We start from the raw sequence: 26,574 nt of genomic DNA, 5'->3' as shown, positions 1-26,574 counted from the left end.
GCTGCTTTATGGCCCCGTCATTCTAGCGGCGGCAGCGGTTCAGAGCGGTCACATTCTATGTGGCTGCTCTGAACTGGAGGTCTTCGTGGGACACTCGTGGACTACTACGGAGGGGTAAGGATAAGGTTGTGGTTTATTATTTTATATTTTATTACAACAGATCGATGGCTTCGGGGAATTAGGTGTCTAGGTGAGTATAGGTGTAGTTTTTTATTTTTTACTTTATTTTAGGTGGCGATCGGCGGGGACAGGTAATGTATGAACTAATTTATTGTAGGTAACCACTGGCCACCAATGACATGTATTTAACATTTATTGGGGACACAGTAGGGCAATTTATATAGCAGGATCAGGCTGATGGGAACTACTGCTCCCATCGAGCTGATCCTGCTGGCAGGAGTGAACGGGGGACAGACATAGACCGATGGGAGTAGTAGTGTCACATCGGCCTATGTCTGCCTGCACGCACACACCCGCACACATCGCACAGACACCGCGCACACCCGCAGACATCGCACAGACACCGCACACATCGCACAGACACCGCACACACCCCCAGACATCGCACAGACACCGCGCACACCCGCACACACTCGCAGACATCGCACAGACACATCGCACAGACACCGCGCACACCCGCACACACTCGCAGACATCTCACAGACACCGCACACACCCGCAGACATCGCACAGACACCCCACACACACTCGCAGACACACTCACAGACACCCGCACACACCAATCATGACGGGTCTGGGAGGTGAGGCTGACCTGTGAGACCGTGGGAAAGTTCATGTGAGTTCATGCAATGCAGTCAAGCATGAACTCACATGAACCCTCTGAGGGCACCGCGGCGACTTCAAATGAACAGCTGATCGGCATCACCTGATACCTCAGCTGTTCATTTGAAATAACCGGCGGGAAAGCGCAGCACAGAACGGGAAAGCCGGCGGTGAAGTCTTTTCACTGCCGGCTTCCCCGCCCGGGTCCTTCGCTCCCCGCTCCTTTGTACTGCACTCCCCGCCCGGTCCTAACTTACGATCGGGATGGGAGGTGGCGAGGGGAGCGGAGGATCGGGGTGGGAGGCTGCGGGGAAGCAGTATGGGGCTGTGTGATTGTTTAAAAGCCGGCGGATTTTTACCGCCCGCCGGCTTTTAAACAATCAGGAGAATTCTCCCACGCTGGGATGGCATTCTGATGACAGGCTGGATCGCAGCTGAGCTCTGCCATCCAGCTTGTCATCCTTCAGAGACACTGCAGAGCGCAGGCATTATGGGAACTTCCGATTCCGGTATTCGATATTGTAAAAGTATCGGAATTAAGTATCGGAATTCCGATACCGCGAATATCGGCCGATACCCGATATTACAGTATCGGAATGCTCAACACTACTTGTCACAGAAGCGATGCGAACTTCCCAGCTCCGGACACAGCGCAGCGCTTCTGTGACAAGTGAAAGCTGTCGGCACAGAAGCCCTGCGCTGTGTCCGGAGCTGGGAAGACACTGCGATGTGTCAGAAAAGTTCGCTAGGTTCTGTCTGTCTCCGCTGCTGGGAATACGCTGCGCTGTGTCCCAGGCCTGAGAAGACACAGCGCAGCGATGTGTCAGTTTCAGCACAGAAGCGCTGACTGTCTGGACCTACCGCCGCTGTATTTTAACTCCCTCCACCTTATATTAACTCCCACATGGCAGGGATACGGCCACCGCAGCTTATTAACACCCCCAGAGTATCCCCGCATGTCAGTTTCTGAAAGTTCAAAAACATTACCGGCGTATAAGACGACCCCAGACTAGACAGAAGATTTTTCAGTCTTCAAAAGTCGTCTTATATGCCGGAATATACGGTACATAATAAATGTTCCCATACTGAAGCCTTTTAGTGTTCTCAACCCTTTTATCGCCCTATAGATTTAAATACCCCCAAAAATGCACCCAACACACTGTATGATAACCCCTACAGTAAATTCCCCTACTGTAACCCCCACATGCACAGTATGATGACTCCATAGTCCCCCCAGCAAAGTATGATGTCCACACAACCACCCACACAATATGATAGCTCTGACAGCACCCAAACACAGTATGATGGTCCACACACACACCCAACAGCAACCCCCCCTCACACAGTATGAAGGTCCCTGCAAAGTATGATGACCTCCACAGACCCACATTGTATGATGATAACTAACTAGTGTTGAGCCACCCCCGTAGTGTTCGGGTTCGGTTCGGTTCGTCGAACACCGGTGTGTTCGCCGAACTGTTCGTCGAACTGTTCGTCGAACACCATTAAAACCAATGGCAGGCAAACAAAAACACATAGAAACACATAGAAAACACCTTCAAAGGTGTCCAAAAGCTGACAAACTGCTCAGAAGACACAACTAACACATGGAAAAGTGACAAGTACATATAGTCATGTGAAAAGAAAAGAGGTGGAGGAGTAAAAGGAGGGGGAGACACAAATATAGGCATGTCATGCCCTTCTAAAATCAAGAAAGGCTGGAGTAAAAATCTAAAATCAGCCTATCAACACCCAGACGTCGTGACAAGAAAATTAAAAAAAGAAATATCTTTAGGTAGAATGGCGGTTCCATTCAGAACACTTTCCTTACAAGACGTAGTGGTATCCCCGTTGTGAGTTGTGCCAAAAACGGAACCCAATACATTCGGACTAATCCACCATTTGTCATATCCAAGGGGCAGGTCAGTAAACGACAACATCGACGCGGAACCAAGTACAGTAGTACATACTGTACATCCTTTGACAAGGCAATCAGGCGGATCAAGAAGTTGGGAAGGGTCACCCTAATGGCCAAAACAGACATTGATGCGGCGTTCCGGTTACATACTACCTGTGCCTCCGAATAGTATCCACCTATTGGGCTGCTTCTGGGAAGGAGCATGCTATATAGATCGCTGTTTGCCCATGGGGTGGTCCAGATCCTGCTCACTATTTGAGGCGCTTAGTTGCTTCCTCGAATGGGTTTGTAATGGACCTTTCTTAGGGGGCACATATTATCCATTGCCTCGACAACTTCTTATGCCTGGGCCCAAAAGATTCGCCACAGTGTGAATACACGCAGTAGTCCACCTGTGAGAAGGAGAGAGCTGGAGGGAGAGCGGACACCACAGAGCCGAGGGGTTAGATGGAGAACGGAAGAAGGAAAGAGGGCGAGGGAGGTAAGGGAGTACAGTGGAAGGCCGACCTGAGCTCCCCCACGTTCCTGCTGGGCAGGGAACAGCCCTGGGAAGAAAAGACACTTGCGCATCCCTTTGAGGTTACGGGCGCGAGCGGGCAGAGGGACTACGCTGGAGTGCAAAGCCGACACGGCCAGTCCGTTCCTGCCCGTGCGACCTTCGTGTCACCGGGTTTGTGCCAGAGCCGCGTTGGACCCTGACGGCCAGCCCCCCTCTCCCAATACTGGTGCCTGTCTGCTGGTGGGTCAAGCACCCCCGCGGTGGGGGGGAGCAACATCTGCAGAAGAAAGACCATCTTCCAGCCAAACTAAGATGTCTACTTCTTTTCGTGGACAATGTGATACGATCCCTTACTTACGGACACGCCCATCGCTACAAATTCCAGATGAGGCGCAAAAACAGCAGGTGCTTCAAAGGATATCAAGTGCTCCTTCAAGTGGGCTCTCCTCCACCTCAACTTCAACATCACAAATACTCCAGTCCTCAGAGGTGTCACCCCAATCGCACTTGCTTCCTCACAGCTCCCAAGTCATCAGCTGCCGTCTGAGTATGGGGTAACACAGAAGGTTGAGTCTGCACAGCTGTTTACTCATAATATAGCCTGGGAAATGGAGGTCTGCTCCAGAGCTTCTGTTAATCCAGACGAGGAAATGATCTGCACTGATGCCCAGAATCTTTATGAGTCAGATCCAGGACCAGACGCAGAAGGTTCTGACCATAATGCAGACCCTCATTCCCAAACTGTAACTCCTGTTGGTGGAGACAATGAGGAAGACGATGATGAGACTCAAATACCTGATTGGAGCGACAACTTGACTTTTCGGTCAGGGCAGGAGGTTGGCTCTGAGGACGACGGGTGTGAGAACACACAGGGTGATGATGACGAGGTTGGAGATCCCACTTACTGTCAACCCACAGTCAGCCAGTCGATGAGGTCAGCAGAGGAGGTGGAGGAGGATGCTATTGATGACGAGGTTACGTTGCGCCTTCCTGGACAGAGACGGAGTACTGAAAGCACGTCAACAACTGCATCCTCAACCACAACTCTGCCTCTGACCACAAGTCGTGGTGGCTCTTCAGGTCGCATGTGCTCTAAGCCTTGCATAGCCTGGGCATTTTTTCAGATCGATAAGGATGACCCAACTCGTGTTATCTGTAATATTTATCACCAAAAGCTAAGTAGAGGCCAAAAAATCCATAGTTTGAGTACATCATGCATGAACCGTCACATGGATATGAAGCATAAGTTGCAGTGGGAAGCTCACTGTGCTACAATGCGGCCTAGCGGGCCGGGCCAACCACCGTCTGCCCCATCTTGTGCATCCGCGGCCTCTTCATCCTCTGTGACAGGGGGGACAGCAGTCACACATGTTTTGGGACGCAGACCTGCCACCTCTTTACCCGCAACAGCCAGTGTGATTAGCAGGTCATCATTTCATTTGGAAGTGGAAACACCAGCTGGTGTTGAGCGCTCTCCGACATCGAGAGCACCACCTTTGGATCAAGGCAACCTAACTTTTCCGCCTGCATCTTCCTCACAGACCGGCAGTTTGCCGGGGACACCCTACTCAACCCCGTCTAAGCACAACAGCCAGCCCTCGGTCCCTCAGATGTGGACAAGTAAAAGACCATTTCCTCCTAGCCATGACAAAGCTAAGAGGTTGAATTTCACCATCTGCAAGCTGTTGGCTACAGAAATGCTGACTTTCTGCCTGGTGGACACAGAGGATTTTCGAGACCTTACGTCCGTCGCAGTGCCCCAGTACCAGATGCCCAGTCGGCACTACTTCTCAAAGAAAGGTGTGCCTGCGCTACACCAGCATATTGCACACAACATCACCGCTTCTTTGAGAAACTCTGTGTGTGACAGGGTGCATTTCACCACAGACACTTGGACGAGTAGGCATTGACAGGGGCGTTACATGTCGCTGACTGGGCACTGGGTAACTATGGTGACAGCAGGACAAGGGGCTGCTGTCCAAGTCTTGCCGTCCCCACGAGTTGTGCGTTAATCCTCTTTATCTAGAAGTTCCTCCACTGCTTCTGCCTCCTCAACCTCCTCTCGGTCCTCCACCTGCACCCAAAGCCTGTCTGGTAATGCCACCCGCTTTCTAACTGCGCAGAAGGAATCCTGCACACCGCCTTACTATGCTGGCAGCCGGGCTCAATGGCATCAGGCGGTGTTTACTTCGAAATGTCTGGGAAATGTGAGTCACACAGCTGAGGAGTTGTGGTCAGCTCTGGAGACCCAGTTTCATGAATGGTTGTCTCCACTAGACCTGCAACCAGGGAAGGCCATGTGCGACAATGCTGCAAACCTGGGTGCGGCCCTTCGCCGGGGCAATGTCACACATGTACCTTGTTTGGCTCACGTGTTGAACCTGGTTGTCCAGCAATTTTAGCCCACTATCCCGGACTAGATGGCTTTCTGCAGAGGGCACGGTCGCTGTGTGCTCACTTCCGCCGTTCGCATCCCGAAGCTCAAAGACTTACATCTCTACAGAAGTCGTTGGGCCTGCCAGTTCACCGGCTGAAATGCGATGTGCCGACACGGTGGAATTCAACTCTGCACATGTTGCAGCGACTGTGGCAGCACCGACAAGCCCTGGTGCAATACGATCTGACGTATAGCCTGGGCCAACGAGATCCAGAGGTGGGGCAAATCACGCTGCAGGAGTGGTCTCAGATCAGGGATCTATGCACCCTTCTGCACAGTTTTGAAATAGCGACGAAGATGTTTAGTGCTGACGATGCCATTATCAGCATGACTATTCCGGTGATTTACATGCTTGAGCACACGTTAAACAGAATTCGGAGTCAGGTGGTGGGACAAGAGGAGGTGGAGGAAGTAGAGGAAGAGTCGTATGCGGAAGGGATAACATCTCCAAGGTCCAGACGGTCGGCAGCACCAAGGCGGCAGGCATGGGAGGGTGGGGGAGAGGGATTAACCAGGGCGCATGGTAGCAGCCAAACTGTTGAGGAAGGTGCAGGAGCCGAGGATGAAGTGGAGGACGAACGGGTGATGGGCATGGAAGACTCATCAGATGAGGGAGACCTTGATCACATTTCTGTTGTGCGAGGTTGGGGGGAGAGGGCAGAGGAAGGAAGCATGATTCTTACCTCACCACCAACACAACAACGACTTGGTCCTCCTGGATGCGCAATACACATGAGTGCCTTCTTGCTGCACTACCTGCAACATGACCCTCGGATTGTCAGAATTCGAAGTTATCCTGACTACTGGGTTGCCACACTCTTAGATCCCCGGTACAAAAGTAAATTTGCCGAAAATAATTCCTGCCATAGAAAGGGATTCACGCATGCAGGAGTATCAGCAGAGGCTGTTGCAGAATCTTACATGTGCTTTTCCACAAAACACCAGTGGTGCACGTAGTGAATCTCACAGTTCTAACTTGCCAACTGTGGCACTGTCGAGTCTTCATCACTCAAACCGTAACAGTAACACAGTATCTGCTGGTAACAGCAATTTTGTGGAATCGTTTCACCACTTTTTTAGACCATCCTTTGCAAGGCCACAGGAGACAAGAAGTATGACACATAGTCAACGCCTAGAGAGGATGGTACAGGAGTATCTCCAAGTAAACATCGAAGCCATGACTGTGTCACTGGACCCTTGCTCATTTTGGGCTTCTAGTCTGGAAAAATGTCCGGAGCTCGCCACTCACGCCTTGCAGATCTTGTCATGCCCTGCAGCCAGCGTTCTCTCTGAATGTGTGTTCAGCGCTGCTGGTGGTGTGCTGACAGATAAGCGCACGCGGCTGTCCACTGAGAATGTAGACAGACTCACGTTCATAAAGATGAACAAATCATGGATCCGCAAGGACTTTTCTACCCCTGTGTCATCCTGGGGAGAATAAAAGCTTGAGGATTTGGTAAAATCACCTCACCAACCATTTTAAGCAACTCTGGGGCAATTGATGCCACTTAAGTGGTGTCTGTGCCACAATTTTTGGAAAAAATGGAGACTATTTTTGGAGTCCCCTTGCTGTGTTTTACGTGACGTTGGCATCGTCAATTCCAGGTGGGTTGGGTCGCTCCCCCCCCCTTTTAACCGTAAGAAACTAAATACACTATGGCTTGGGGTAACACAGATGGTTGAGTCTGAAGAGCTGTTTACTCAGAGGTCTGCTCCAAAGCTTCAGTGTCTGCTAGTCAGCGTAGTTGGCCAGCTCTGAAGCAAGCTACACCGCCTGTGTATCTAATAAGAATTTTTAACTGCATCTAGCCTAGGCAGACTGTGGGGACCCCCCAACCAAACCCAGATGCTCAGCCCCCCTACCGCCCCCTTTCCTTGACAATACAATAATGTGACTCTTACAACTGGATGGGTGAGGATCGGTCACATCTTTATTAACTCTTTATACTCATTCCATTAGAAAGGCATTTTATTTCTAAAATAATTCAGCTTGTTGCAGCATGCCCTTTGTCTCCACACCGGCAAGTTGGCCAACAAGTGTAACTCTCCAACATGTCCTTTCTCTTTCCAGGCCACGGAGGATCCTGCGTACTCGTATGCAGGACTCTGACCCCCATCCATCACTCTTAACGCTTGTTCCACTCCGTCCTGGAGTCCTGACAGGAATATGTCCTGTCCAATATCCATTAAGTGAACACCGTCGGGCCGTATGAGGCCTGCTTTATCTCCTTCCAGTTGTCGGTGTCGTATCACTACACCGCCTCTGTCTCTTCTAAATTTTGCCATCCGAATATTTATTACCCGCCTTGTCCATTCGATGGCTGTGATGTCTCGCGCACCTTGCCATACCGCTATCGGCACAATCTCTGACCATACTATAGTTAGTTTTGTGAAAAATTCTCTGAAGTGCTCAGTGTCTAGTTTCATTATTGCCATTAGTTATACGCTCTTGTGATGACCTAGGTCGTTTCCCCCGGCCTGTATAACTAAGATGACCGGACCTCTTGCCTCTCTCCCTACCTTGATTACCTCCATTAGTACCTGTGGCCATTGCAGGCCTCTAATACCTCTCCAGTTGAAATATGTGTTATGAAACTCTAATTTCCTCCCGCCTGGGCGGACTTTCGCCCTTTTTTCTGCCCAATATATATGCGAGTGGCCTATCACCCACACTGTTGGCTTAGCGTCACCTGTAAAAGAAACAAACCACGTTAGGATAACAAGTTCGGTCTTATGTATCTCGCCAAACACGTGGATCGCCATCTCCCTATCCTCTGAACTTCCATTTCTGACAGTCCTGCTCTTGCTGCTTCCGTGGCCGCGCCTATGCGGAATGAGTGTGTCCCGTAATCTTTGGGGAGGTTCCCTGCCGATGTTAGGCATTTATTAAATATAGCTTGGAACTGGTATCTTGATAATGGCGTTCCATCAATGTGTGATAGGAAGAAATTACTTTGTGATCTGATGGTTATATATATTTTTTTACTATTGTTACCCGACTCAGTGTACCGTTTGTGGGTTGTAGAAGTACCCAAGCGCCCCTGCCCACTGGAACCGTTTTCGATTTGCGTATGCGTAGACGTAATGCATTATTGGCTATGACTAAGTCCTGGTGTAATAAGCCTCCACTGGTATTAATTTTGGATTGAGGGACTAATTCGCTTATGCATAGCGCCCCGAAGAAGGTGATCGCAAATGCAGTAGACAGTAGTGTTGCTTCAAATTGTGAGTATCATGTTAATGGTGTTAGGGATATGATGTGAGAAGTCAGTTTTAGTGACACGGGACGGGACGTCTACACTCCTGACTTGGCTGACCCCTTTTCCACCCTTTTATGGATTGTCTGATGATGAATCTCTTTGTCACATCTGCCCAATTCAGTAGTTGGAAGTGAAATGCTACTCCGGTCAGACACCGCTGCGCTGACGCCCCTGATATGCCCCTCATCATTAGCTGGTGGAGAAATTCTATGGTGACTTGTAATCTGGCTTGTTCACATTGGTCAACCCGTCTGCCTGCTGCTAGTCATGTCCACTCTTCCCATGCCTTACCGTATGCTTGCCACGTCGATGGGACAACTGACGCTCTGATTAATGGCATCAACTATTTGCCACTACATCCCATAGGGAGGGTGGGCAACTGTTGCCCGATGGGTGGGCGTTGGGGAGGAGCTCTGTGAAAATCTGCCAATTGAATTGTGATAAAGCATTAGCAGCAGCGTTAGACCCCTCAGCATCGTGGCTAGCGCGGACCCATACATTGTGTTTTAGGCAAAGGAATGCTAGCCGGCGTAGTAGGCCTAGCACTGGGAGAGACGATGATGCCATCTTATTAATGCAGTGCGCTAGGCTGGTGTTTTTTGTTATGAAGTGTATATATTTGTTAGCCAGGCGCGCGCCCCATATTTCTATTGCTACCACTATTGGGAAGAGTTCCAGAAGTGTCTGTTTTTTTGTCAGCACTTGTTCTGCCCAATACGGAGGCCATAAGCTTGGGCACCATTGGTTATTTAGTATCGCTGCATATCCGTACAGATGGGCTACTCCAACAGACACTGCTACAGGCCCAAAAGGTTTTACTTGGCTAGATGCAGTAAAAAATTGTTATTAAATGCAAAGGTGGTGTAACTTGGTACAGATGGGCTACTACAATGAGTAACAGACACTGCTATAGGCCCAAAAGGTTTTACTTCACTAGATGCAGTAAAAATTTTTATTAAATACAAAGGTGGTGTAGCTTGGTACAGATGGGCTACTCCACTGACTACCAGACACTGCTACTATTCCCAAAAGGTTTAACTTGGCTAATGCAGTAAAAAATTGTTATTAAATGCAAAGGTGGTATAGCTTGGTACAGATGGGCTACTCCAATGGGTAACAGACACTGCTACTATGCCCAAAATTATTTTCGGGACTAGATGCAGCTAAAAATTATTATTAATTTCAAAGCTGGTGGAGCTTAGTATAGATGGCCTAATAGATTGAGTACCACACACTGCTACACGCCCAAAATTATTTTCCGGGCTAGATGCAGCTAAAAATTATTATTAATTTCAAAGCTGGTGGAGCTTGGTATAGATGGCCTAATACAATGAGTACCACACACTGCTACTATGCCCAAAATTATTTTCTGGGCTAAATGCAGCTAAAAATTATTATTAATTTCAAAGCTGGTGGAGCTTGGTATAGATGGCTTAATAGATTGAGTACCACACACTGCTACAAGCCCAAAATTAGTTTCTGGGCTTGATGCAGCTAAAAATTATTATTAATTTCAAAGCTGGTGGAGCTTAGTATAGATGGCCTAATAGATTGAGTACCACACACTGCTACAGGCCCAAAATTATTTTCTGGGCTAGATGCAGCTAAAAATTATTATTAATTTCAAAGCTGGTGGAGCTTAGTATAGATGTCCTAATAGATTGAGTACCACACACTGCTACAGGCCCAAAATTATTTTCCGGGCTAGATGGAGCTAAAAATTATTATTAATTTCAAAGCTGGTGGAGCTTAGTGTAGATGGCCTAATAGAATGAGTACCACAAACTGATACAGGTCCAAAATTATTTTCCGGGCTAGATGCAGCTAAAAATTATTATTAATTTCAAAGCTGGTGGAGCTTAGTATAGATGGCCTAATACAAAGAGTACCACACACTGCTACTATGCCCAAAAGGTTTTACTTGACTAGGTGCAGTAAAAAAATTGTATTACATACACAGGTGGTGTAGCTTGCAACACAGATAGGCTACTCCACTGACTAACACACACTGCAAGAGGCCCAAAAGGATTTGCTTAGCTAGATTTAACCAAATGCTGTGAAAAACACTTGCACAGCACTAAAACAGACCTGCCCGGCAAAAAGTCCTAGGAAATGCTGTAACCTAGCCCTCAAAAGGGCTGCAATTACAACTAGTCCCTACTCCAACCTATCTGTCTATTTAAGAGCAAATTCGCTTGCAATTCACAGAGTTAGAAAGTATAGCGCCCACAGCAGCAGCGGTGCAGCAGCAGCTGCAGCAGTGAGAAAATGGTGGCGACGTGGAAAATGGCTGGGTCTTATAGGGCAAGGACATGTGACATACACAGCCAATGACACATGCCCTTGCTTGTGTGAAAAAAAGCACTTCGCTGCGTGTGTGCGCTGCTGATAGGCTGACAGACTGCACCTCCCCACTGTAAATGCGGGAAAGAAAAAAAAAATGGAGATCTTCATTATTTCTGCAGAGATCCATCCCCTGCCCACTGTACACTCAAACTGTGTATTAACATTGATTAACAGCATTACTGTGAAAAAATCCAGTTACGATTTTGGTGCACGAACAGTGATCGAACATAACCTCGAACAGCCGGATTTTTTTCAAATCGTTCCTGTTCGTCGAACGGCTCTAACACCACCCAAAACAGCTCGAATTTGAGATTGGCGAACAGTTCGAGTCGAACACCGCTCATCTCTAATCCTAACACGGTTTGATGGCCCCATATGCCCTCCACAGGACCTCTAAACAATATAATGAAGGTACCCACAGTATGATGGTCAGCACATTTCCCCCACACACAGTAAGCAGCATGGTGGATCAGCAGTTAGCACTGCAGCCTTGCAGCGCTGGGGTACTGGGTTCAAATCCCACCAAGGACAACATCTGCAAGGAGTTTGCATATTCTCCCCGTGTTTGTGTCGGTTTCATCCAGGTTCTCCGGTTTCCTCCCAGACTCCAAAGACATACTGATAGGGAATGTAAATTGTGAGCCCCAATGGTGACAGTGCCGATAATGTCTGTAAAGCACTGTGGAATTAATGGCGCTATATAAGTGATTAAATATATACCATATTTTGCGGATTATAAGACGCACCCCAAATTTTGGAGTGCAAAATAGGAAAAAATATATGTTGTTTTTTTTTAAATAAAATGGTGCACCTTATAATCCTTTTTACCTGGGGGCAGTGGTAGTGGAGGGGGGGTCACAGGAGCCAGGCTCACACATACCGGATACTGGCGGCAGAGGAGGCTGCGACAGGAGACGGGCGATGCTGCGGTCCCGCCCTCAGAAGAAATGTCAGTGATTCAAGGCGGTGGTGGTGGCGGCGGGAGCTAGGCGAGTTCAGTGAGGCGATGCTGCGGCCCTGTCCTCAGAAGTCGGCGGTGAGCGGAGGCGAGGTTCCCTATCCTGTACATAGCCCTGCGCTGTGCTTTTGTAAAATGGCCTGCCGGAGCATGCGCAGATCGAGATCTCTAGAGAACTCGGCCAGCTCCCGCCGCCAACACCACCGCCTTGAATCACTGACATTTCTTCTGAGGGCGGGGCCGAAGAATCGCCCCGCTACTGCCGCAGCCGCCGCCAACCTCCTGTGTTTGGGACCCCTATCCGACGCCGCCCCCCAAGTAACCATAACTTTTCATTATAAGACACACACCCTTTTTCCTCCCAAATTTGGGGGGGGGAAGTGTGTCTTATAATCCAAAAAATACGGTGAGTAAAATAAAATAAATAAATAATATTGGCCCCCACAGTAGTCCCCACTAGTGTTGAGCCACCCCCGTAGTGTTCGGGTTCAGTTCGGTTCGTCGAACACCGGGATGTTCGAGGAACTGTTCGTCGAACTGTTCGTCGAACACCTTAGAACACCGTCGAACACCGTTAAAACCAATGGCAGGCAAACAAAAACACATAGAAACACATAGAAAACACCTGCAAAGGTGTCCAAAAGCTGACAAACTGCTCAGAAGACACTCTCTTTAAAAAAGCCGGCCGGCAAATTCAGCAGCGGCATACACCGGTACCCGACAATTTAGACAAGAAGGAATAGAGCATCACACACAGATTAGATAGATAGAAACATGTCAGTCACACATATAAGAAGCACAGTGACAGTGTTGGTTACTGCACTTGTCATTTAGTGTAAAGGATTTATTAAAAAAAATATTAGTGTTTTCATGCACCGTCTCTTTAAAAAAGCCGGCCGGCAATTCAGCATCTGTACCCGACAATTTAGAACAGAAAGAATAGAGCTTCACACATAGATTAGATAGATAGAAACATGTCAGTCACATATATAATAAGTACAGTGAGAGTGTTGCTTACTGTACTTGTCATTTAGTGTAAAGGATTTATTTAAAAAAATAATAGTGTTTTCATGCACTGTCTCTTTAAAAAAGCCGGCCGGCAATTCAGCAGCGGTACCCGACAATTTAGAACAGAAAGATAGAGCATCACACATAGATTAGATAGATAGAAACATGTCAGTCACATATATATGAAGTACAGTGATAGTGTTGGTTACTGTACTTGTCATTTAGTATTAAAATAAAGCATTTATTATTAAAAAAATTGGCGTGGGGTTCCCCTTAATTTTAGGCTCTAGCGGAGGTTAAGCAGACGGCTGGGGCAGATGTTTGAAGCCTGGGAAGGGGGTAATACCCACGGAGCTTCCCAGGCTACTAATATCAGCCCCCAGCTGAATACATAGCCTTTACTAGCTATTAAAATGGGGAACCCCCCCAAAAAAATGACGTGGGGTCCCCCCTAATTTAATAGCTAGCAAAGGCTAGGCAGACAGCTGGGGGCTGATATTAATAGCCCAGGAAGGGAGCCATGAATATTGGCCCCCTCCCAGGCTAGAAACACCAGCCGTCAGCCGCCCCAGAAATGGCGCATTCATAGGATGCGCCAATTCTGGCACTTAGCCTCGCTCTTCCACGCTGCCCTGGTGCGGTGGCAGGGGGTAATAGGGTTGGGGTTGATGTCAGCTTATAATGCCAGCTGACATCAAGCCCAGGTTAGTAATGGAGAGGCGTCTATAAGACACCCCCATTACTAACCCCATAGTCAAAGTTAAAAAAAACACAAACACCCAGAATAAAGTCCTTTAATTGAAATAAAGACACAATCCTTTATTGTTCTAAATTAAACCATACTTACCATCACGCCCATTCCAGCTGAAGCCAACGATCTCCTGCAATAAAAGAAAAATAATAAAGCAACCTCATCCTTACCTTTCCATGGTTCCCACGACAGCTTCAGCTCTGCTACATCGAGATGACAGGCTGGACCGCAGCAGAACGCTGCCATCCAGCCTGTCATCCCGCAGACACTGAGAAGCGCAGGCTTGCTTGCGCTGCTCAGCGTCTCTCTGTGACGACATCCAGATGAGCCGAGTTCATGTCCAATGAACTCGGCTCACCTCATGCACGTCACTGACAGCGTGGGAAAATTCTCACGCTGAAGCGCTGATTGCAGGAGAATTTTCCCACGCTGTCAGTGACGTGCAGGAGGTGAGCTGAGTTCATTGGACATGAGCTCACCTCATGCACATCACTGACAGCGTGGGAGAATTCTCCTGCACTCAGCACTTCAGCGTGAGAATTTTCCCACGCTGTCAGTGACGTGCATGAGGTGAGCCGAGTTCATTGGACATGACCTCGGCTCATCTGGATGCCGTCACAGCGAGACAGTGAGGAGCGCAAGCATGCCTGCGCTTCTCAGTGTCTGCGGGATGACAGACTGGATGGCAGCGTTCTGCTGCGGTCCAGCCAGTCATCTCGATGTAGCAGAGCTGAAGCTGTCGTGGGAACCATGGAAAGGTAAGGATGAGGTTGGTTTATTATTTTTCTTTTATTGCAGGAGATCGTTGGCTTCAGCTGGAATGGGTGTGATGGTAAGTATGGTTTAATTTAGAACAATAAAGAATTGTGTCTTTATTTCAATTAAAGGACTTTATTCTGGGTGTTTTTTTTTTAAATACTTTACTAGAAATTCATGGCGGTCATGTCTAATACTGGCGTGACCCCATGAATTTTGGGCTTGGGGCCAGCTGATAATACCAAGCTGGCCCTAACCCCTTTATTACCCAGTGAGCCACCGCACCAGGGCCCTGGATGAGTTGGGTACAGCGCCAGAAGATGGCGCTTCTATGAACGCGCCATTTTCCGGGGTGGCTGCGGACTGCAATTTGTAGCGGGGGGGGGCCCAGAAAGCTTGGGCCTCCCTGCGCTGCAGATTCCAGCCCCCAGCTGCCTAGTTGTACCTGGCTGGACACAAAAATAGGGCGAAGCCCCACGTACTTTTTTTTTAATTATTTCATGAAATTCATGAAATAATTAAGAAAAAAAGGCCTTCCCTATATTGTTGTGTCCGGCCAGGTACAAATAGGCAGCTGGTGGTTGGGGGCAGCCCGTTCCTGCCTGCTGTACCTGGCTGGACACAAATATAGTGCGAAGCCCCACTTCAATTTTTTTTAATTATTTCATGAAATTCATGAAATAATTAAGAAAAAAAGGGCTTCCCTATATTGTTGTGTCCGGCCAGGTACAAATAGGCAGCTGGTGGATGGGGGCAGCCCGTTCCTGCCTGCTGTACCTGGCTGGACACAAATATAGTGCGAAGCCCCACTTCAATTTTTTTAAATTATTTCAGGAAATTCATGAAATAATTTTTAAAAAATTGACGTGGGGCTTCGCACTATATTTGTGTCCAGCCAGGTACAGCAGGCAGGAACGGGCTGCCCCCAACCACCAGCTGCCTATTTGTACCTGGCCGGACACAACAATATAGGGAAGCCCTTTTTTTCTTAATTATTTCATGAAATAATTTAAAGAAAATTGACGTGGGGCTTCGCCCTGTTTTTGTGTCCAGCCAGGTACAACTAGGCAGCTGGGGGCTGGAATCCGCAGCGCAGGGAGGCCCAAGCTTTCTGGGCCACCCCCGCTGCAAATTGCAGTCCGCAGCCACCCCGGAAAATGGCGCGTTCATAGAAGCGCCATCTTCTGGCGCTGTACCCAACTCATCCAGGGCCCTGATGCGGTGGCTCACTGGGTAATAAAGGGGTTAGGGCCAGCTTGGCATTATCAGCTGGCCCTAAGCCCGAAATTCATGGGGTCACGCCAATATTAGACATGACCACCATGAATTTCTAGTAAAGTATTTAAAAAAAACACAACACCCAGAAAAAAGTCCTTTAATTGAAATAAACACACAATTCTTTATTGTTCTAAATTAAACCATACTTACCATCACGCCCATTCCAGCTGAAGCCAACGATCTCCTGAAATAAAAGAAAAATAATAAAGCAACATCATCCTTACCTTTCCGTGGTTCCCATGACAGCTTCAGCTCTGCTACATCGAGATGACAGGCTGGACCGCAGCAGAACGCTGCCATCCAGCCTGTCATCCCGCAGACACTGAGAAGCGCAGGCATGCTTGCGCTCCTCAGTGTCTCTCTGTGAGGGCATCCAGATGAGCCGAGTTAATGTCCAATGAACTCGGCTCACCTCATGCACGTCACTGACAGCGTGGGAAAATTCTCCTGCACTCAGCGCTTCAGCGTGGGAGAATTCTCACACTGAAGCGCTGAGTGCAGGAGAATTCTCCCACGCTGTCAGTGACGTGCAGGAGGTGAGCTGAGTTCATTGGACATGAGCTCACCTTATGCACGTCACTGACAGCGTGGGAAAATTCTCCTGCACTCAGCGCTTCAGCGTGGGAGAATTCTCACGCTGAAGCGCTGAGTGCAGGAGAATTCTCCCACGCTGTCAGTGACGTGCAGGAGGTGAGCTGAGTTCATTGGACATGAGCTCACCTTATGCACGTCACTGACAGCGTGGGAGAATTCTCCTGCACTCACCGCTTCAGCGTGAGAATTTTCCCACGCTGTCAGTGACGTGCATGAGGTGAGCCGAGTTCATTGGACATGAACTCGGCTCATCTGGATGTCGTCACAGAGAGACGCTGAGCAGCGCAAGCAAGCCTGCGCTTCTCAGTGTCTGCGGGATGAGAGGCTGGATGGCAGCGTTCTGCTGCGGTCCAGCCTGTCATCTCGATGTAGCAGAGCTGAAGCTGTCGTGGGAACCATGGAAAGGTAAGGATGAGGTTGCTTTGTTATTTTTCTTTTATTGCAGGAGATCGTTGGCTTCAGCTGGAATGGGCGTGACGGTAAGTATGGTTTAATTTAGAACAATAAAGGATTGTGTCTTTATTTCAATTAAAGGACTTTATTCTGGGTGTTTGTGTTTTTTTTAACTTTGACTATGGGGTTAGTAATGGGGGTGTCTTATAGACGCCTCTCCATTACTAACCTGGGCTTGATGTCAGCTGGCATTATAAGCTGACATCAACCCCAACCCTATTACCCCCTGCCACCGCACCAGGGCAGCGTGGAAGAGCGAGGCTAAGTGCCAGAATTGGCGCATCCTATGAATGCGCCATTTCTGGGGCGGCTGACGGCTGGTGTTTCTAGCCTGGGAGGGGGCCAATATTCATGGCTCCCTTCCTGGGCTATTAATATCAGCCCCCAGCTGTCTGCCTAGCCTTTGCTAGCTATTAAATTAGGGGGGACCCCACGTCATTTTTTTTGGGGGGTCCCCCATTTTAATAGCTAGTAAAGGCTATGTATTCAGCTGGGGGCTGATATTAGTAGCCTGGGAAGCTCCGTGGGTATTACCCCCTTCCCAGGCTTCAAACATCTGCCCCAGCCGTCTGCTTAACCTCCGCTAGAGCCTAAAATTAAGGGGAACCCCACGGCAATTTTTTTAATAATAAATCCTTTATTTTAATACTAAATGACAAGTACAGTAACCAACACTATCACTGTACTTCATATATATGTGACTGACATGTTTCTATCTATCTAATCTATGTGTGAAGCTCTATTCTGTCTGTTATAAATTGTCGGGTACCGCTGCTGAATTGCCAGCCGGCTTTTTTAAAGAGACGGTGCATGAAAACACTATTATTTTTTTTGATAAATCCTTTACGCTAAATGACAAGTACAGTAAGCAACACTGTCACTGTACTTCATATATATGTGACTGACATGTTTCTATCTATCTAATCTATGTGTGAAGCTCTATTCTGTCTGTTATAAATTGTCGGGTACCGCTGCTGAATTGCCGGCCGGCTTTTTTAAAGAGACGGTGCATGAAAACACTATTATTTTTTTTGATAAATCCTTTACGCTAAATGACAAGTACAGTAAGCAGCACTTTCACTGTACTTCGTATATATGTGACTGACATGTTTATATCTATCTAATCTCTGTGTGAAGCTCTATTCTTTCGGTTCTAAATTGTCGGGTACCGGTGTATGCCGCTGATGAATTGCCGGCTTTTCATGTTTCACTGTTGGCACTGTTCCCATCGATTTGGGCAATCACTGTAATGCCAGAACCACCATGGCTGTGGCATTACAGTGAGTGGCAGACAATCCCTGCATGATTGGTGCTCTAAATAGCGCCAGACATGCAGGACACGCTTTTGGTGCACGAACAGTTATCGAACATAACCTCGAACAGCCGAATTTTTTGCAAATCGTTCGGGTTCGTCGAACAACTCGAACACCGCCCAAAACAGCTCGAATTTGAGATTGGCGAACAGTTCTAGTCGAACACCGCTCATCTCTAGTCCCCACCACAATATGATGGTCGCCACAAGCCCCCCACATCATATGATGACCCCCTTTCAGTAGTCCCCATCACAGTATAAGACCCCACAGACCCTTACATGTCCTGATTAGGAGAGCATGAGCTGCCGTGCAGATAAATGTGTGTAAAGCAGTAATTTATGCAATTTATTAATGTTCAGCTGTAATCCCCTCTGGTCCCAGAAGTTCCTCCTCAAGCCTTTTGGTGCCTACTTAAAGCCTACTTAAAGCCACATGGAACACTCATTGCTATGAGTATTGTCTAGGTCCAGTCTCTAGCAGCTTATAACTGTCTTACCCAAACTGTTCCCACTCCTGTCCTGATTGTTTTCTGCAACTCCTATTGCTACCTCCAAGGACTTCTACTACAGCTTGTTGTTGCCTGTTCCTGCTGATCCGGCTATTGCATTCCAGCTGTACTCCACCAGTAATTTAACACTTTGTCTCTTTAAATGGACTCTGTCAGCACTGAATGACTGTTTAAACCAAGCACAGGTGCTCGGTGCTTCATGGCGGGGCAAGTCATTTAAATCCATCTTCTTATATGCTTGCTTTCCCTCTATCTCCGCCCTTCTCTTGCTCTATGAAGCTAGAGCTGTCAATTAAATAAGGGGGTGTGGAGACTGAGGGAAAATAAGCAGGCGAGAAGGTATATATAAATGATTGCCAAGTCCTGCCATGAAGCACTGAGTGGCGGGAGTTAGTTTGAACAGTCATTCTGTGCTGACTGAGTTCCTTTAAAAACAGATAAGCAGTTGCAGCTCTCACAACCCTGCTTTATGGCAACAATATTACAAACCTGTCTGCCTGTGAGATTAAAGCTGAGATGAACCTGCAGATATGTCAGTTATAATCACACACAGCTCTGCAGTGAGATCAGGAGAGCAGAGAGCAGCCATTAGACATCACATTAGTAATACTGGTAAACATTACATGTCTCAGGCTGTGTGCACACGATGCGTTTTTAATGCGTTTCCGCGGCGTTTCTGCAGCTGCGGAAACGCTGCGGAAACGCATTAAAAACACATGGTAGAAGGGCAGCAATGTTCCCCAATGGAAATCCGCATGTGCTGTGCCCATGATGCGGATTTTTCCGCAGCGTGTCCATTAATTTTGCGGAAACGCTGATTTTTCGACGCCATTGACTTGCATTAGAATGCATGGAATCCGCATCACTGTATATGTAGATGCGCATTCCATGCGTTCTAATGTGCGGATGGTACCCGGGTGTGGATGAGAGGACTCTCATCCAGACCCAGGTACCATTAAAAAAAAAGAATAAAATAAAAAATATATATATACTCACCTTCCGGCGTCCCGCGCTGCATCCTCCTGGCTTCCCGGGCACTTCGCGGTTGAATGAAGGACCTACGCTGACGTCAGAGTCATGTAACGGGTCACGTGACGCTGACGTCGGCAGGTCCTTCAGTCTTACACTGCCGGCACCCGGGACGGAGGGAAGCAGAACACCGGGGGCCATCGGAGGGTAGTATATATTTATTTTTTTATTTTTTGACATTCACACACTATATAAATCCATGCCGGTTGCATGGATTTATATAGTGTGAAGTTGACAAGCACTTTCCAAGTGATGCTAAAATCGCTTGGGAAGCGCTTGTCAATCCGCATGCGGAAATGAAAGTGAAGCTTGTCCCTGGCAGGAAAATGCATGTACAATCCGCATGTACAATCCGCATGCGTTTTTTTCTGCCAGGGAGATGCAGAAATGCTCAGGAAAAATTCCTGAGCATTTCTGCATCATGTGCACATACCCTCACACTGGTAACTCTACCTTTTATTTAAAATAAGTTCTGGAGGCAGAATGTCATGCAGATCAGTGTCCAGCCCATAGTCCTGGAACAGCTAATTTACATAAAAGAAAAGTGTGGTTTTCTCTGGAATAAGACATCGGATCGCAGATATCAAAGGTATCATTTTTTTAGCTTCCTGTGACCCTACATGCCCATATTGATGGCTTAGGAGGGTTGACCCTACTGACAGTTTCTCTTCAAAGCAGATTTGTCACCAGATGTTACAAAGTAAACTGCATACATTATTAAATAGATCTATTAGACTTGATGAGACTGATGTCATTACTTTGAAAATCATTGAGGTAACAATGACTGTATAATTCTACAATTAAAATCCTTATTTTATCCATATGAAAAGAGAGAAAGAGCTGATGAGTCCATATGTATACAATCTCCCCCGACCAGCCTAACTGACAACTGAAGCTTATACTGAGGAATATGAGATTTCAATAGCAGAAGGGGACTGTCAATCAGGCTAAGTGGGTGGAGATAGATTTAAATCTTTCAAAAAGGATTATAGAACCATTTTGACATGGATTAAAAGTAAGCACACCAGTTACTTCAGATTTTGGAGAACTTGCTAATGAGGACCCTTGAATGTTTTTTTTTTAACTTAAACTGAATACATTCTCTAGTTGTTGCTCCTCCACTGATTCTGGAACAGATTACTTTTGCCCCTCCATTCCAAAGTTATGCTCCTCAGTAATAAAAATGCTAATTTTCCCTTCCTCCAACTGGGCATGTACCACAGAACTTCTGTCATAGAGGAGAAAATTCAAATGCCCACAGAAAAGTTCTGTGGTATATGCACAGTTGGTTGAAGGGAAATTTTCATGTTTAATAACAGGGAGCATAACTTTGGAATGAATGAGCATAGAAAAAATTGTTCCAGAATCAGTATTGGAGGTATACAGTTTAAAATAATAAATCCAGGGACAAGTCATCTTTAATATTGTAAACAGTTAGTATGATAAATTATTGCATCCACTTTAATAACAGGTTACTTTTATCCTCTAGGGAAAAGAGAAGGCACCGTAGTCGCACCTCCTGTAAGTTTTATGTGAAAGCATACAGCAGGTTACTATAGTTTTCAAAAGGTATTGCAAAATAAAAAATTAAAATGAAATGAAAAAAGATTTATTCAATTTTACATTAAAATACACTTATAGGACAAACAAAATACATATTAGGGTAGGAATAAAGGTAGAAAAAAAAACAAATAAAACCACATGAGCCAAAATATATACTCCACATACTGTATATGCATGATCTAACAGACCTCCTGTTCCTGTCAATATAAGGGCTCGCTCACACTGGCATATAATACGGAGGAGTACGATGCGAGAAAACATTTCATTGCATTCTGAACAATGTTATGAAATGAGTCAGTGCTCATCTGCTAGATTTTTCTCAGCTCGAATTGGGCTGGGAAAAAATAGCAGCATGCTGCGATTGGATGCGAGAATCGGATCACACTCACCAAAGTACATTACAGACCAAAAGTTTGGACACACCTCATTTAAAGATTTTTCTGTATTTTCATGACTATGACAATTGTACATTCACACTGTAGGCATCAAAACGATGAATTAACACGTGGAATTATATACTTAAAAAAGTGTGAAACAACTGAAAATATGTCTTATATTCTAGCTTCTTCCAAGTAGCCACCTTTTGCTTTCATGACTGCTTTACACACTCTTGGCATTCGCTTGATGAGCTTCAAGAGGTAGTCACCAGAAATGGTTTTCACTTCACAGGTGTGCCCTGTCAGGTTTAATAAGTGGGGTTTCTTGCCTTATAAATGGGGTTGGGACCATCAGTTGTGTTGTGCAGAAGTCTTGTGGATACACAGCTGATAGTCCTACTGAATAGACTGTTAGAATTTGTATTATGGCAAGAAAAAAGCAGCTAAGTAAAGAAAAACAAGTGACCATCATTACTTTAAGAAATGAAGGTCAGTCAGTCCGAAAAATTGGGCAAACTTTGAAAGTGTCCCCAAGTGCAGTTGCAAAAACCATCAAGCGCTACAAAGAAACTGGCTCATATGAGGACCGCCCCAGGAAAGGAAGACCAAGAGTCACCTCTGCTTCTGAGGATAAATTTATCTGAGTCACCAGCCTCAGAAATCACAGGTTAACAGCAGCTCAGATTAGAGACCAGGTCAATGCCACACAGAGTTCTAGCAGCAGACACATCTCTTCAACAACTGTTAAGAGGAGACTTTGTGCAGCAGGCCTTCATGGTAAAATAGCTGCTAGGAAATCACTGCTAAGGACAGGCAACAAGCAGAAGAGACTTGTTTGGGCTAAAGAATACAAGGAATGGACATTAGACCAGTGGAAATCTGTGCTTTGGTCTGATGAGTCCAAATTTTAGATCTTTGGTTCCAACCAATGTGTCTTTGTGTGACGCAGAAAAGGTGAACGGATGGACTCTACATGCCTGGTTCCCACCGTGAAGCATGGAGAAGGAGGTGTGATAGTGTGGGGGTGCTTTGCTGGTGACACTCTTGGGTATTTATTCAAAATTGAAGGCATACTGAACCAGCGTGGCTACCACAGCATCTTGCAGCGGCATGCTATTCCATCCGGTTTGCGTTTACTTGGATCATCATTTATTTTTCAACAGGACAATGACCCCAAACACACCTCCAGGCTGTGTAAGGGCTATTTGACCAAGAAGGAGAGTGATGGGGTGCTACGCCAGATGACCTGGCCTCCACAGTCACCAGGCCTGAACCCAATCGAGATGGTTTGGGGTGAGCTGGACCGCAGAGTGAAGGCAAAAGGGCCAACAAGTGCTAAGCATCTCTGGGAACTCCTTCAAGATTGTTGGAAGACCATCTCCGGTGACTACCTCTTGAAGCTCATCAAGAGAATGCCAAGAGTGTGCAAAGCAGTCATCAAAGCAAAAGGTGGCTACTTTGAAGAACCTAGAATATAAGACATATTTTCAGTTGTTTCACACTTTTTTGTTAAGTATATAATTCCACATTTGTTAATTCATAGTTTTGATGCCTTCAGTGTGAATGTACAATTTTCGTAGTCAAGAAAATACAGAAAATTCTTTAAACGAGAAGGTGTGTCCAAACTTTTGGTCTGTACTGTACATCAATGGGTGTGGAAAAAAAAATTGCACAGCACACGGACCATGCGTGTGCCGTCTGATTTTATGCACACATATCAAAGGAAACCCAACCTTTTTTAGCAGCGATGTACAGTAAATTCACAGCCCGGGCCATCAGACTAGAATAGATATATAGAATAGATATGTAGAATAGATATATAGATGTCGTGTACATATATAATTTCACAAGCCCCCTACGTATAGTATAATAAACTAGAATGCTTTAGTGCCTTTCATGTGGCACTAAAGGGTGTTTAGCCTCATTAAACCTATTAAATAAAAAAGTAGAAAAAAAATGATGTGGGTTCCCCCCTACTTTTAATAACCAGCTAAGGGAAAGCAGACAGCTGCAAGCTTTAATTATCAGGCTGGGAAGAGCCAGATAACTATGGAAATTCCCAGCCTATTAATATCAGCTCACAGCTGTTTACTTTGTCTTTTCTATTTTTAAAAAATTGGGGGACCCAAAAAAACATTTTTGATAACCAGCAAAGGCAAAGCAGACAGCTGTGAGCTGATATTAATAATCTGGGAAGGTCCATGGTTATCTTGCCATTTCCAGCATAAAAGTAGCAGCCTGCAGCCGCCCCAGAATTGGCGCATCCATTAGATGCATCAGTTCTGGTGCTTTGCCTCTGCTCTTCCCAATTGCCCTGGTGTGTTGACAATCGGGGTAATGGTTTATAGGGTTTATGCCAGCTTTGTAATGTCAGCTGGCATCAAGCCCATAGATTAGTAATGGAGAGGCGTTAGACATCCCTATTACTAACCAGTAATCAAAAATAAAAACACACACACAGAAAAAATATTTTATTTTAATCACTCTGCCCGACACCTCATTCACCTATTTTATAAAAAAACAACAAAAACCACAAACGACTTAATCCAGTGAATCTGAAGTAGTCCAGAAAATGAGAACCTGAAAGACATATAAAAAGAGAGGTAAAGAAATAAAAACAAGAAACATTCCCTCATTCACCAATTTATTAGTAAAAAATCATCCTTGCAGCTCTGACGTAATCCATTGGGGTTTCCACGACATCCAGGGATTCCATACAGCAACCTATAGAGTGTTGTTTCGGTCATGTCTCACGAGCGATGACGTCAGTAACTCAGTAGCGTCATCACTCATGAGACATGACCAGGAGTGACCTTTGGTTGCAGTGCAGAATCCAAGTTGCCAGCTCCTGCGAGACCCTGCGGCTCTGAACTGTGGTAACGCTGGCCTCTATGAGACTTCTACTAAGAGTCACCGTGTCTTACTGTATATGTACACCCCTGGTGAGTATAATGGTTTATTTTTTTCTATACATTAAAGAACAGTGGAAGATTGGGGGACATACGCAAGGATGGGGATACATGTACCAGGATGGGGCCAGGATGAGGCACATATATACCAGGATAGAGAACATATACAGTGTATATATATATATATATATATATATATATATATATATATATATATATATATATATATATATACAGTACAGACCAAAAGTTTGGACACGCCTTCTCATTTAAAGATTTTTCTGTATTTTCATGACTTTGAAAATTGTACATTCACACTGACGGCAACAAAACTATGAATTAACACATGTGGAATTATATACTTAACAAAAAAGTGTGAAACAACTGAAAATATGTCTTATATTCTAGGCTCTTCAAAGTAGCCACCTTTTGCTTTGATGACTGCTTTGCACACTCTTGGCATTCTCTTGATGATCATTTTTTAGCTTGACTGGTGATCAAAAATGTGAGAGACCACGTGTGACGCCTCTACTCAGAAAGCCCGTGTTTTACCCTGGGTGTTGGGGGACTCGTTGTCGGGCTCTGTGTCGAAGAGATGGGATGTAGCCGTGGCCCGGGCCCGACCCGTGCTCAGGGCCGTCACATTAGACAGAGATGGTGTGGGCTAATCCGGGTTGAGTGGCTTAATTAACGACTACGCCACCTGTGGTGTCTGGTGAAGGGCCACCAGCGCCGCTAGCAGTCCGCTGAGGCCCGGTGTCATGGAGGCTAAAGTTCTCGCTGCTCCCCACAGGCGGAGCAGGGCCTCAGGGCAGGCAAGGCAGGATAAAGGGGGGGGTAGTAGTAGTAGTAGCGCGGGGAGTACGGGCACCGCGTCACGTGGTATGGCGCGTAATGAACACTCCGGAGGCCATAGGGGTGAACTTCCAAAGCTTTACTCACTCAGAGATGTTAGCAGGAAGGCGACTCCCTGCTCCTCGCGGAGTCCTGCGGCCACCAGGGACGGGGGTCCGACTACCTCCGAGGAAGTCCAGTGTTCGGTAGCGACCCTACACCAGAGTGTTCCTGCACTACAGACTTCACCCTTTCCCATCTGTGCATGTGTAGATAGGCTGGGTCTCCCTCTGAGCTCCTCTCAGGTGTAGGGCTCGGGTGGCAATTCCTCTCCATCAGACGCCCGCTGGGATCCTCAGGGCCTAACCGGGCTTTCCCGTCCTGGACGTGGAGTACAAGGTCGGGTGTCGGGGGCCGGTACCCCTCTTGCAGCCAGAATCCCTCTGAATAGATCAGGTAGGCGAGGACAGGTGGCGTGCTCCAATCCGTCTGCATCCTCCCTGGGACCCATTTGCTAGGGAGCCACACTCTAAAGCTCCCGGGCCTTCTTGATCCTGGTCCTCGGCCAGGTTGAGACATTCCTTGTCTGCAACCTACCTCTCGTCCCAAGATCAGGGTACGAGGGCTGTGTCCCATGCCGGTGCAGGCCCACACAGGATCTGCGCTCCCGGAGGGAAGTCACATTACACACAGTATTTTGACAGCACAGTGACAGCCGACAGACTAGCAAAGGCTAGACTCAAGGACCAAAGAAAAGGACAGAACCGCCAGAGAACAGAACTCTGAACAAAAAAAGGACTGAAGGACCAAGATCAAAGATGGCATTCTATTAAATATGAAATCTAAAGTGTAACTAACTAGTGTTCCTCCACCCACACCCACTAACTGGTTCCTATCACTTTGTGTTCCCCAGTCTCCCTGTAACCAGGGGAGCAGCACCTAGTGCATACTAGCTCCCTCTGGTGGAATGTGGTGTTGGATGCAAAAGGCTAGGTCACTA

At 46.8% G+C, this 26,574-nt stretch overlaps 1 protein-coding gene across 1 annotated transcript in view; it reads left to right on the top strand.

Moving 5' to 3' along the window:
- Positions 1-26,574, top strand: part of LOC141166623 (uncharacterized) — a 170,577-nt gene that overhangs the window by 124,829 nt on the left and 19,174 nt on the right. The window contains exon 10 of the mRNA XM_073653482.1: positions 21,381-21,412. Within this exon, the coding sequence (XP_073509583.1) occupies positions 21,381-21,412 (32 nt within the window). The remainder of the gene's footprint in view (positions 1-21,380; positions 21,413-26,574) is intronic.

Source organism: Phyllobates terribilis, unplaced genomic scaffold (genome assembly GCF_046119375.1).
Source record: "Phyllobates terribilis strain yellow unplaced genomic scaffold, ASM4611937v1 Scaffold_1__5_contigs__length_1240528914, whole genome shotgun sequence".
In the NCBI taxonomy this organism is placed as follows: Eukaryota; Metazoa; Chordata; class Amphibia; order Anura; family Dendrobatidae; genus Phyllobates; species Phyllobates terribilis.
This window is presented reverse-complemented; position numbering and strand designations above follow the sequence as displayed.